A 14,663-nucleotide genomic window follows, 5' to 3' on the forward strand; every position below is an offset into this window, starting at 1 on the left:
TATTTCACAGTTCTTCAGTCAGACACAGTGCTGGATTCTAACAGACCAACAAAACCCGCTGGAGTACAGGGCCACTCTGATGTGTTTATAATCTCAGGTCATAGATTTACTTAATTAAACTCTGATATGCTTTATAACACGTGCTCATCATGGTATTAAATTCTTTAGGGTCAGATCAAACATGATAAATCATTTTTAACACAACGCTGACCTGCTGTTTCTTTAATGTAATTAATAAGTCAATTTCAATTTTGTTGTAAATGATGTTTTTAACGATATATATAGAATAAAAGGTAAAGATGTGACTGATTAAAAACAGTGATTTGGGGTCACAGATGGCGTAGCGGTTAGGTTTTGCCCCATGTACGGGAGCTGTAGTCCTCCAAGCGTTTGGCCCAGGTTCGAGTTGGACCTGTGGCTCTTTTCATGATATCATGTCCCACTCTTTCTCACTGGTGTCCTTCTCAATCCCTTGTCATATTAAATAAATGGCAAAAAGCCCGGAAATAGAAAAAAAAAAAATTGGCAGACTAATTGGTTTACAAATGATCTGTCAGCTGTTGAGTGACCTTTAGTTTAAGCCACTCCCACTTCTGGTCTAATACAGACTCAGAGCCTGAGAGAGGGTTTTAACACATCTGATACACACACACACACACACACACACACACACACACACACACCTTAATGTCCGACAAACACCTGACACACACCTGACCGACTGACACACACCTGGCTGACACACACCTGACACACACCTGACTGATACACACCTGACATACACCTGACAGTCTGACACACCCCTTGACCGACTGACACACACCTGACAGACTGATACACACCTGACCGACTGACACACACCTGACTGACACACTTGACATACACCTGACAGTCTGACACACACCTGACCAACTGACACACACCTGACTGACACACACCTGACACACACCTGACATACACCTGACAGTCTGACACACACCTGACCGACTGACACACACCTGACTGACACACACCTGACACACACCTGACAGTCTGACACACACCTGACCGACTGACACACACCTGACCGACTGACACACACCTGACAGACTGATACACACCTGACAGACTGATACACACCTGACAGTCTGACACACACCAGACCGACTGACACACACCTGACAGTCTGACACACACCAGACCGACTGACACACACCTGACAGACTGATACACACCTGACAGACTGATACACACCTGACACACACCTGACACACACCTGACAGTCTGACACACACCTGACAGACTGACACACACCTGACACACACCTGACAGTCTGACACACATCTGACCGACTGACACACACCTGACAGACTGATACACACCTGACAGTCTGACACACACCTGACTGACTGACACACACCTGACAGACTGATACACACCTGACCGACTGACACACACCTGACAGTCTGACACACACCTGACTGACTGACACACACCTGACAGTCTGACACACACCTGACAGACTGATACACACCTGACACACACCTGACACACACCTGACAGACTGATACACACCTGACACACACCTGACAGACTGATACACACCTGACAGACTGATACACACCTGACACACACCTGACACACACCTGACAGTCTGACACACACCTGACAGACTGATACACACCTGACATACACCTGACAGTCTGACACACATCTGACTGACTGACACACACCTGACAGACTGATACACACCTGACCGACTGACACACACCTGACAGTCTGACACACACCTGACAGTCTGACACACACCTGACTGACTGACAGACACCTGACAGTCTGACACACACCTGACTGACACACACACCTGACGGACTGACACACACTGGATACACACTGGATACACACCTGAATCATGAACAGATTACCTGCATACTTGTTTTTTGATGGTTTTAATGTCCTACTGAATATTTTCTTTGATTTAAAAAAATATTTCCGCTGAATTTAAAAACTTGTTTTTTGCACTCACACAGGCAGCAAGGTTCAAGCTCAATAACGGTAGCGGTAGCTCGCCATGGCACTTCATGCAGTGCATGCTGGGAGTTAACATGAATCTGTTCTTAAATGGGTTATAATCTGTTCATTGTTAATCTGTTTATTGTTCTGATTGGGTCATCAGGCTGTGATGTCACCATGATGCTGCCGGTCTCAAGGTTCAAAGGTCAGCCAGTTGGCATGGTAACCAACACAATGCCTTGGATGTCCATCAGCAGTGAACCTGCTCCTCCCTGGATTTGGTTGGCCAGCTGGTCAGCTGCAACATACCAGGCCACGCCCCCTCTGGTCTTCTACCCTCCAGCCGTGTGGATACCTGAACACACACACCTGATCCAGGTGACACACACACACAAATATAAACAAATATTGTTTGGATGCTAGAATTTTAACGTAAGTAAGTAACAAAAGATGTAAGTAAGGTAAGACATGAGTAATATAAAATACGTTTTAATACATAAAATGTATGAAACGTAAGACGTAGGTAACCTAAGATGAAGGTAATGTAAGACGTAAGTAACATAAGAAGTTACATATGACGTAAGTAACATAAGACGCAAGTAATTTAATACGTAGGTAACGCAAGGTTGTAAGTTACATAAGATGTAAGTAACGTAACGTAACGTAAGCCGTAAGTAACATAAGTCGTAATTTATACAAGACGTAACGTAAGTCGTAAGTAACATAAGACGTAAGTACCGTTACGTAAGCCGTAAGTAACATAAGACGTAAGTAACATAAGACGTAAGTAACGCTACGTAAGTCGTAAATTACATAAGACGTAACGTAACGTAAGACGTCAGTAACATAAGTCGTAATTTATACAAGACGTAACGTAAGTCGTAAGTAACATAAGACGTAAGTACCGTTACGTAAGCCGTAAGTAACATAAGACGTAAGTAACATAAGACGTAAGTAACGCTACGTAAGTCGTAAATTACATAAGACGTAACGTAAGTCGTAAGTAATATAAGACGTAAGCAACATAAGACGTAAGTAACGTAAGCCGTAAGTACCGTAAGACATAAGTAACATAAGACATAAGTAACGTAAGTAACGTAAGTAACATAAGACGTAAGTAACATAAGACGTAAGTAACGTAAGACGTAAGTAACATAAGACGTAAGTAACGTAAGTAACATAAGACGTAAGTAACATAAGACGTAAGTAACATAAGACATAAGTAACGTAAGTAACGTAAGTAACATAAGACGTAAGTAACATAAGACGTAAGTAACGTAAGACGTAAGTAACATAAGACGTAAGTAACGTAAGTAACATAAGACGTAAGTAACATAAGACGTAAGTAACATAAGACGTAAGTAACGTAAGACGTAAGTAACATAAGACGTAAGTAACGTAAGTAACATAAGACGTAAGTAACATAAGACGTAAGTAACGTAAGTAACATAAGACGTAAGTAACATAAGACGTAAGTAATGTAAGTAACATAAGACGTAAGTAACATAAGACGTAAGTAACGTAAGACGGAAGTAATATAAGACGTAAGAAACGTAAGTCGTAAGTAACGTAACTCGTAAGTAATATAAGAAACGTAAGTAATGTAAGTGACGTAAGTAACGTAAGAAGCAAGTAACGTAAGACGCAAGTAACGTAAGAAGCAAGTAACGTAAGACGCAAGTAACGTAAGAAGCAAGTAACGTAAGACGTAAGTAATGTAAGCCGTAAGTAACGTAAGACGTAAGTAACGTAAGACGTAAGTAATGTAAGTAACGTAAGTAACGTAAGTAACGTAAGCCGTAAGTAACGTAAGATGTAAGTAATGTAAGCCGTAAGTAATGTAAGTAACGTAAGTAATATAAGTAACGTAAGTAATGTAACTCGTAAGTAATGTAAGTAACGTAAGTAACGTAAGTAATGTAAGCTGTAAGTAATGTAAGTAACGTAAGTAATATAAGTAACGTAAGTAATGTAACTCGTAAGTAATGTAAGTAACGTAAGTAATATAAGTAACGTAACTCGTAAGTAATATAAGTAACGTAAGTAACGTAACTCGTAAGTAATGTAAGACGTAAGTAATGTAAGTGATGTAAGTAACGTAAGAAGCAAGTAACGTAAGACGTAAGTAATGTAAGCCGTAAGTAACGTAAGTAACGTAAGACGTAAGTAATGTAAGTAACGTAAGACGTAAGTAACGTAAGTAACGTAAGACGTAAGTAATGTAAGCCGTAAGTAATGTAAGTAACGTAAGACGTAAGTAATGTAAGCCGTAAGTAACGTAAGACGTAAGTAATGTAAGCCGTAAGTAACGTAAGTAACGTAAGTAACATAAGTAACGTAAGTAACGTAAGACGTAAGTAATGTAAGCCGTAAGTAACGTAAGTAACGTAAGACGTAAGTAACGTAAGTAACGTAAGTAACGTAAGACGTAAGTAATGTAAGTAACGTAAGTAATGTAAGTAACGTAAGTAACGTAAGTAACGTAAGACGTAAGTAATGTAAGTAATGTAAGTAATGTAAGTAACGTAAGTAATGTAAGTAACGTAAGTAACGTAAGTAACGTAAGTAACGTAAGACGTAAGTAATGTAAGTAACGTAAGTAATGTAAGTAACGTAAGTAACGTAAGTAACGTAAGACGTAAGTAACATAAGTAATGTAAGTAATGTAAGTAACGTAAGTAATGTAAGTAATGTAAGTAACGTAAGACGTAAGTAATGTAAGTAATGTAAGTAACGTAAGTAATGTAAGTAACGTAAGACGTAAGTAACGTAAGACGTAAGTAACGTAAGTAATGTAAGTAATGTAAGTAACGTAAGTAATGTAAGTAACGTAAGTAACGTAGGTAACGTAAGTAACGTAAGTAACGTAAGACGTAAGTAATGTAAGTAATGTAAGTAACGTAAGTAACGTAAGACGTAAGTAATGTAAGTAATGTAAGTAATGTAAGTAATGTAAGTAACGTAAGTAACGTAAGACGTAAGTAATGTAAGTAATGTAAGTAACGTAAGTAACGTAAGACGTAAGTAATGTAAGTAATGTAAGTAATGTAAGTAATGTAAGTAACGTAAGTAATGTAAGTAACGTAAGACGTAAGTAACGTAAGACGTAAGTAACGTAAGTAATGTAAGTAATGTAAGTAATGTAAGTAACGTAAGTAACGTAAGACGTAAGTAACGTAAGTAACGTAAGTAACGTAAGACGTAAGTAATGTAAGCCGTAAGTAACGTAAGACGTAAGTAATGTAAGTAATGTAAGTAACGTAAGTAACGTAAGACGTAAGTAATGTAAGCCGTAAGTAACGTAAGACGTAAGTAATGTAAGTAACGTAAGTAACGTAAGACGTAAGTAATGTAAGCCGTAAGTAACGTAAGACGTAAGTAATGTAAGTAATGTAAGTAACGTAAGTAACGTAAGTAACATAAGACCATACTCAGGTACCTTGCCCAGTGTCCACTTGACGAGGTCTCCGGCACGTTTCATGTGAACTCGAGTACGGTATGCGGGAGATGTGAACGCAACCGTGTTCAAACAAGGAAGTGAATATGACGTCATTCTAAACGACTCCTGGCGCTTGAAAATCCTCTGTATCCGCGCAACACAGTCCTGTTTCATCCTCTGAGCTGAACGGATAGATGTGGAAGTAAGAAGAGGGTCGTTGTTGGCGTCTCAGAAATTACTAAATGATCCACGGTTAGCAGGATGGACGCCATGGATGCTTCTTCTTCTTTCTGTTGTTTGGCCAATATGCAAATCAACTATGTGCATACTGCCACCTGCTGTATTGGACTGTGGGGAGGAATAAAAACAGGCAGCGTACAAATCAATCGTGTCTAATGTGAAAACGCCTGAAGATAAACCACCAACTGTAGAACCTGAGAACACTCTTTGTTTGATGTCCTTTTTCTTTATTTTATCTGATAAAACATGTTTATCTTCAGAGGGTTAAACAGATGTCTCACAGCCGGGCGTCTCGTCGTGTTCAGTCGAGAGGTTCTTTAAAGTCTCTCAGCCTCGTGTGCGGATCAGATGAAACTTTAATGATCCCCGAGGACAAAGTGAATAATCGTCTGTTAATTATTGGTGGTGTGTTAATTATCTGCTGCAGCTCTTCTTTTAATTCTTCCTGCGTAAAACGACAGAGTTTAACATCTTCTCATCCGGCTCGTCCTCTTCAAAGGGTTTTTTGTTCTGACAAAGAAACGTGTGATGTTCACCGGTACAGGATGACCTCACTCCTTCACCTGTCTGCTGTAGACAAGCTGTGGGATATTTTATACAAACTGAGGCGGTGAATGTGTCCAAGGTTTCTGTTTCAGTTAATAACAAAAAACACATTTAATAGAATATTTTCTAAAGATGAGTTTCAGAGATGACCTTATCGTCTGTCGCTGTTTAAAAAGGGCGCTGACATTACTGAGGTCAGGGACAACGAGTGCTCTGATTGGCCATAATCTAAAAGAAGAAGCTGCCCCATGTTCACCTGTCTCTCTCTCTCTCTCTCTCTCTCTCTCTCTGTAACTGTCTATGTGTCTGTCTGTAGCACATCTTCACTCTGCTGGTCTGAGCCTTTCGTGAACGTTCTCACCCGCAGTGATGTCACAATGTACTCTGGGTGTGGTTAGTACACTGTGACATCACAGGTGGGCGTGGTCACGTCAAACTGAAACTGTTTTTTTAATGTTTATTTTTGTTTGTTTCAGTGGGAGCGTCCAGCTGTTGAAGTGGTTCCTATAATCCCTCCATATCATCATTCTTCACATCTTCATCCTCCTCATCCTTTCCCTAAGGTACATAAACACATACACAGACACACACACACACACACACACACACACACACACACACACACACTAGCACGATGCTAACATGCTAACACGTTTGCAGCTAGCTGAAAGCTGGATCTCTCCTGAGGAAGTGGGCGTGTTCCAGAGGAGAGACAAACCCCTCCTCCTTACAAATCAGATCATCCAGAGGCAAGGACACGCCCCCAGGACCCGCCTGCTGCTGTCTCCCACTCAACTCTCAGGTAAGAGATCACCTGACTCAGGTGTGTCAGACTGTTAGCTCCGCCCCCTCAGAAACCAGACAGACTGAAGGTAAGTTGATTTTTAACAGAAATGTTCATGCGTCAAATGTCCTAATTATGTGTACAACCTGTTTCAAAGCACACTGACCATATAAGGAGTGGGGTTTATAACGATGTCCCTTCTGATTGGCTGGGACCTCTGACATGCCCACCAGCCGAGAGAAAACTACCTCACATCCTGTATGACATCATCAGGTTCAACCTGAAACAGGAGAAACAGTCACACAGATTTCAGACTAAACGGGCTGATCTATTCAAACCTGAGTCGTTTTAGTGATTCTGCTCTGTCATGTTGCCATGACAACAGTGGTTAGCTGGAAGCTGATTGGTTGTGGGAATCCAGCTCAAAGACAGTGGATGTGTCTTTCTGCTGACACACACACACACACACACACACACACACACACACTGGCGCGCTCACAAAAAGCTGCTGTCAGATGTAATATGAAGATGATTGGTCAATTTGAAATCACCCAGTGGAGCATGATGGGAAAATTTTGCTGCTTCAGATGTGAGACTGCAGATGCTCCTTTATGTCTCCAAACATAACGACCTTATATGGACTTGAGGGGCGGCATCTGCCTGAAAGAAAAACTTGCTTAACATTTCCTTTAACATTTGAAACTAACTCTGCCTGAGAAGAAGAAAACGACGATCTGATACAAGTTTTAAAAAAAGTAAACATTTATTTTATGGGATGTGGGTGGCCGATTGGTTAGTTTGTGCGCCCCATGAACAGAGCCTGAAGTCCTCCGAGCTGTGGCTCCTTTCCCACATTACATCACTCCCTCTCTCCCTGACTTCCTATCCTATCCACTGTCCAGTCTCTACAATAAAGACTTAAAAGCCCCCAAAAATTAAATTCATAATATAAAAAAGTTTCACGTCATTCATGTATTACAGTTTAGTCACAGCACACTCTAGTGGGCGTTAGAGGAATTGCACCGTTAAATGTGATCTCCAATCTGCTAAAGCTCAAAGAAACGATAAATCATCAGGCTGCTGTTTGTTTGATTCTGTCTGTAATTATCTCTGCAGCCTGTAGGGGGCGCCAACAGCGACCTTGATAGAAAACAGTAAAGAAAAAACAAACTGGATGAGATGGGACAGTAAAACTTTATTTTCAATAACTTTTATACGTTGTGTTACGAGTCGACTGAGGCTCTGACAAACAAATCCTCGAGTACTCGGTGTTGTGGGGTCACACCGACTGGTTTCTGTCTTCTGGACTCAAACACATGGACTAGACTGGACTGTTCTTTTTTGTTTTTCAGTTTCACTTTGACTGTGTCCTTTAAACGTACAGTATATAAAATCCACCACCAGGGGGCTCTCAGTCAAAACAATAACAAAAGATGATGCCAAGGTTGGCGGGGAATCATGGGAGTGATTCTCTCCGCTCAGCGGATTTAGATATTTGAATGTAAAAAATTCTACATATTGTACCTTTAATGTGCATCTTTAATGAAAACAGGTCAGGTTTAAACTCATTGTGTGAGCGCTGTGAGCTGCTTCAGTTTGTCAGATTACAGCGGGTGTTGATCTTCTCTCTTTAAAACAGATGCAGCCTCCTGGAAGCCGACAAACACAGATGAAATTAGCTTTTATTTGTAGTGATCGTGGGAGTGTGTTCGTGTCCAGAGTCAGTTAGTCTTCAGTTTGTAGTTTGTCAGGATGGATTTGTCTCAATGAAAGCACACAGTTACAGATGGAAACACTCCTGCATGTGAAATGAAACCTGGATGGAGCATCACAAACAGCAGAGCAAACAAAAGCGACAGTTGCGGTGTCTCCGATGGTCTGTGCTCTTTTGGAAATGAAGAATGGATGTGCTGTTACATAAGCAGGAAGGAGCAGAGCGCAGCCACAGAGAAACGTCTTCAACTCTTTATTCTTTGAATTCAAGTTTAATCACAGACAAATAAAAGTCAGAGGCGTCATCATGTTTTACACTCAGAATCAAGGGAGCTGAAACTCTCTCATGTTGTGATCAGAATAAAGTTTGACTTTACGGGAAAAATAGAATAAAAATCAAAGGCTGGAAAGACTCTAATTAGAGCCGACTCCCAGACGGCGACGGGGGGTTTGTACGAGGTGAGATCAGAGAGTAGACCTTCACTGTGAGGCTGAAGTCAGAGTCTGAATGAAACTGGCTCTCTTAACCCCGGATACGTCACCATGGTAACTGTCTTTGAACCTCTAACCTGGACCCATCAATATCGTAATGGACTCTTAACCCTCTAACCTGTATCACCATGGTAACTGACTGTAACCCTCTAACCTGTATACATCACCACTGTAACTGATTCTAAACCTCTTACCTGGACACACCATGTCACCTGTGTCCAACCCTCTAACTTGGATACATCACCATGGTAACAGTCTCTGAACTTCTAACCTGGATACATCACCATAGCAACTATCTCTTAACCTATAACCTGGACAAATCGTCATAGTTACCAACTCTAAACCCTTAAACCTGGATACATCACCATGGTAACTGAAACTAAACCCCTTACCTGGACATGCCATGGCACCTGTCTCCAACGCTCTTACCTGGATACATCACCATGGTAACTGACTTTAAACCTCCATGCTGGATAAATCAACATGGTAACTGTCTCTCTAACCTCTAACCTGGACCCGTTAAAAGCGTAACGGACTGTTAATCTATAACCTGGACGCATGACCACGGGAACTGTCTCTAAAACTTTAAAATGGATAAATCACCATGGTAACTGAAACTAAACCCCTTACACGCCATGATATATCCATCACCAACCCTCTACCCTGGATACATTGCCATGGTAACTCTCTCATTACCTCTAACCAGGATAAATCACCATGGTAACTGGAACTGAACCCCTCACCTGGAGACACCATGACACCTGTCTACAACCTCCTTAACTTGATGCATCACCATGGTTACTGTATCTAAACCTCTAACCTAGATACATTGCCATGGTAACTGATTTTAAACCCCCCCTATGCTGGATACGTCACCATGGTAACTGAAACTAAACCTCTTACCTGGAAACATCAGCATATACTGCACACTGCGATTATTATGTGTTTTCCGATCTTGTTTTTTGTTTTGTTTTGTTCCCTGATGTTTTTTTTTTAAACACCAAGAGAGCATCTTACCGTGTTTAACATCTTCACAAAGATGTTTTATTGTTTCTGTGATGCTGCTGCTGTCAACAGATTTAGGTCAACATTTCATGAAAGAAGCTCAAACATGTGGAGGCGGCGTGATCCACCAACACAGACACGCAAACACACGTACACACACACCCAAATACACACACACACACACACACACACACACACACACACACACACACACACAGATCTGCATGAAATAGTAAACCATGTTGAATATGAATAAATGTAGAGAACAGCTGACCTGGGTTGTTTTCTTCGTGACAAACAAACAAACATTTTATTTCAAGACATTTCTACTTGCGTGGTACTCGATCTTTTCAGTCGAGTCTCTTTGTTTGAACATGACCTGTGAAGTTTGTAGTTTTGTTTCAGCTGTGGAGCCTGTGTCCATCTGTGAGTGACAGTTTGACGGAATCTGACAAGTCACACTAAAGTCGGCTGAAATCTGTCTGCCTACAGCGAAATGAACCCAATGAGCCAGTATGTCCTCCTTTTAACTTTAGATTCTGCTCCTGAATGTTCTGGATTTGTTTGGACCAGAGAAGGTAGGCGCTTTTAAGACACGCCCCCACACGGCCGTTTTGGACGCCCCTCGGTTTGTCAGATATGAGAGCAGTTATCAGGTCAACAGGTGTTGCAGTGATGGAAGCGGGTCAAGAGAAGTGGTTCAGATAGAAGTGATTGTACCCGACCTAAAAAGCCTCTGCATGTTTCTAATAATCTCCACGAGCAGAAACGTGCTCAAACTAGGATCAATATTGGAGATGCTTTTGAAAAATGGAGAGAGGTTAGAACACAGAAAGGTTTACAGACCCATGCAGAGCTGGATAAACACTGAAGCTTCAGAGTCCACCACATGGTGACCTGAGTGAGCATGGACTCTAGAGAGGAGGGGGGGGAGACAGCTCTCTATGGTGTTTAGAATTTGGACTGCAGTACCCGTTTTAAACACTAGGGGTCAGAGTTACATACTGCTCCTTTAAATGATGATTTCCCGTCATTGCTCTGTCCACTGTCCAGTTAATCAGTCCTTCAGTTCGTTAGTTATCAGGTAGAATGAGATGCTGTGGTCATTTTTTAAAGATCCAAACTCACCTGTTTCTGTTTTCAGGTCGAGTTAGAAGAGACAAAACAAAGACAGCAGGAACCAAACCAAAAAGCTCCTCCACCTCCTCCTCCTCATCTTCCTCGTCCTCCTCCTCCTCCATACCTCTGCACCTCCTCTCTGTGGGTCCTCTCCAGCTGCCTCTCCGCATTGCTCCTCCTCCTCCCTCAGGTGAGTCAGGTTTTCTCTACTCATCAACAAGTTCAGATCAACAATAAAGATCAGCTGCAGGACAGAAAAGACAAAATACATAAAACAATAACGACCAATGTCAAAGCAAATGAGGGGTAACTCACTCCTTTGTGCCGTTACCATCAGCTGCAACATCATACAGTCTTTGCGACACACACACATATACCGATTAGCAAGTTAAGCTAGGTTATTAGCCATGAACAACGACTCAAGAAGCAGCAGCAATGACACTTATGTGACAGAAATGTCGTCCAAGGTCGAGGACTTCTCTCCTCAAGGCCTCGACCACGGCGGTCCAGAGCCGTATCAGTTTGAACGGTAAGCACAGAGAGATGAGAATAAGGTGGAATTAATACGAATCAACTGTTCCTCAGTTCTGTTGTTTATTTTCAATCTTTCTTAATTTAAATCCAGCTGCTCTGATTTCATGCCGCTGAGGATCCACGGCTGCAGCTTCTGTTTGAATCCTGCAGCAGCGAGACAAATCTGCAGCTCAGCGTGTAATTACTGAAAATAAACCGACAAACAGCAGCACAAACACACTGGATGTAGAACTGCAGCAGGGAGCCCGAAACACCACAGAAGAAGAAGAAATCACACACACAAACGATCAGAGACGTCCTGACATCAAAGTCATCCTCTGGACTCGAGTGACCCTCGGATTGATTTAAATCATCTTTTTATTGATTCACTTTGTTTAATTAACGGATCAAAATCAGACTGATTTTACAAACCAGTCTGAATCAAAGACAGTTTACCCCCCCCCTCCCCCGTCATGCTAATCAAAGTGTGTGTGTGTGTGTGTGTGTGTGTGTGTGTGTGTGTGTGTGTGTGTGTGTGTGTGTGTGTGTGTGTGTGTGTGTGTGTGTGTGTGTGTGTGTGTGTGCTTGATGGATTATTGGCCTCAGCTGTCTCAAACTGAGGGTGAATAGAGCCGACACAAACACACAGTAAACTTTTTAAATCAGTGTAAACTTTGTGACTTTGTGGCAGTCTGTGCTTCTGCCCTGAAGTCCACTTTGTTTGACTAGTGCGAGTGCTCTGATCTGTGCTCAAGCTCGGTACACTTCCTTGCGCGGTACAGTTTATACACACGCACAAGCACTGACTCACCTGCTGCTGTAGGTGAGTCAGTGAATCCCTGTCCACTTCCTGTCTGACTTTTAACCATACACCACCGCCCCACCCCCAAAAAACTGGAACTCTGTTTGAGATCACAACAGTTTGATGAAGTGACTCTATGAACTGAAAACAGAACTGTATTACAACACACAGACACACACACACACACACACACACACACACACACAGACGCACACACACACACAAACACACACACACACACACACACACACACACACACAGACACACACACACACAGACGCACACACACACACACACACACACACACACACACACACACTCTGTTGTTCAGGGTGTAATTGGATGTTTTCAGGAGGACAGCTCATCGCTCATCTTTAAAGGCCCCTGCATTGTATTGCACACACACACACACATACTCTCTCTCACACACACACACACACACACACACACACACACACACACACGGCTGAGCTAAGTCTGTATCGATAAGTTGCTGATTGATTGAAGCAGTTGAAGTTGAGGTAATATGAGGCCATGTGTGTTTGTACTTGTGATCAGTGTAACACACTGACCTGTAGGAGGCGCTGTGGTCGTGAACTGTACAAAACTACGACTACTTCATAAGTCAGGTGTGTTGCTCAACGTGTGTTTGGTTTTCATGCTGTCTGACGCACAAATCCCAACGTTGCTCTAGGCCTTCTTTCTCCAACACAACCTATCATAGCCCTGAAATGTGTGTGTATGAAAAAACACCAATCGTGTGCAGTGACGGGTCTGGTGTGTGCACATAAACAGGAAACTGTGTTTGTGTGTCTGTGTTGGTTTCTGTGTGTGTGTGTGTGTGTGTGTGTGTGTGTGTGTGTGTGTGTGTGTGTGTGTGTGTGTGTGTGTGCGTGCTCCCGCTGCCTCCTGCTGATTAATAAATAAAGGATAAATGTAAATAAATCATGAGAGAAAAGGTAAAAGTGCTGTAGCTGTAAATTTTTAACTCATTGAACTTGATGCATCTGAATATAAAAGTTGATAAAGAATCTGTTTTTTAATTTATCAGGATTAGAATAAATAAAGATGATTTAGATTGAAGTTTCACTGTTTAATCTGCAGCCTGCTGACGTTACGCCTGAGCTGCGTAAGTGCTGATCAGGTGACCATTTGGACTAATTAATTAAGGTCTGAAATGAATGCATTAATCTTTTTTAATCCTGATTAATCTCATGATATTTTGTCCCTTCAGGCTCTCCGTAGATAGTGGTCCTCAGTGTCTCCCTGTAGTCTCAGTGATGTAAAAGAAGAACACTGCTGCATCTTTGAATGTCTCATTTCACTTTAACAAACTCTCAGACAGTAATATCCACCTGATGACATCACACATTGACATTATAACATCACACATTGACCTAATGACATCACACATTGACATTATAACATCACACATTGACATTATAACATCACACATTGACCTGATGACATCACACATTGACCTGATGACATCACACATTGACCTGATGACATCACACATTGACCTTATGACATCACACATTGACCTGATGACATCATACATTGACCTGATGACATCATACATTGACCTTATGACATCACACATTGACATTATGACATCACACATTGACCTGATGACATCATACATTGACCTGATGACATCACACATTGACCTTATGACATCACACATTGACCTGATGACATCATACATTGACCTTATGACATCACACATTGACCTGATGACATTACACATTGATCTGATGACATCACACATTGACCTTATGACATCACACATTGACCTTATGACATCACACATTGACCTTATGACATCACACATTGACCTGATGACATCACACATTGACCTTATTGACCTTATGACATCACACATTGACCTGATGACATCACACATTGACCTGATGACATCACACATTGACCTTATGACATCACACATTGACCTTATGACATCACACATTGACCTGATGACATCACACATTGACCTTATTGACCTTATGACATCACAC

At 41.6% G+C, this 14,663-nt stretch overlaps 1 protein-coding gene across 1 annotated transcript in view; it reads left to right on the top strand.

The window, feature by feature from the left end:
* The first annotated feature begins 2,169 nt into the window (after window positions 1-2,169).
* tcerg1l (transcription elongation regulator 1 like) overlaps window positions 2,170-14,663 on the top strand; it is a 29,320-nt gene continuing 16,826 nt past the window's right edge. Inside the window, exons 1-4 of the mRNA XM_061028601.1 lie at window positions 2,170-2,370; window positions 6,694-6,780; window positions 6,878-7,019; window positions 11,356-11,520. Coding sequence (XP_060884584.1) covers window positions 2,170-2,370; window positions 6,694-6,780; window positions 6,878-7,019; window positions 11,356-11,520 — 595 coding nt within the window. The remainder of the gene's footprint in view (window positions 2,371-6,693; window positions 6,781-6,877; window positions 7,020-11,355; window positions 11,521-14,663) is intronic.

This window comes from Labrus mixtus, chromosome 21 (assembly GCF_963584025.1).
Source record: "Labrus mixtus chromosome 21, fLabMix1.1, whole genome shotgun sequence".
In the NCBI taxonomy this organism is placed as follows: domain Eukaryota; kingdom Metazoa; phylum Chordata; class Actinopteri; order Labriformes; family Labridae; genus Labrus; species Labrus mixtus.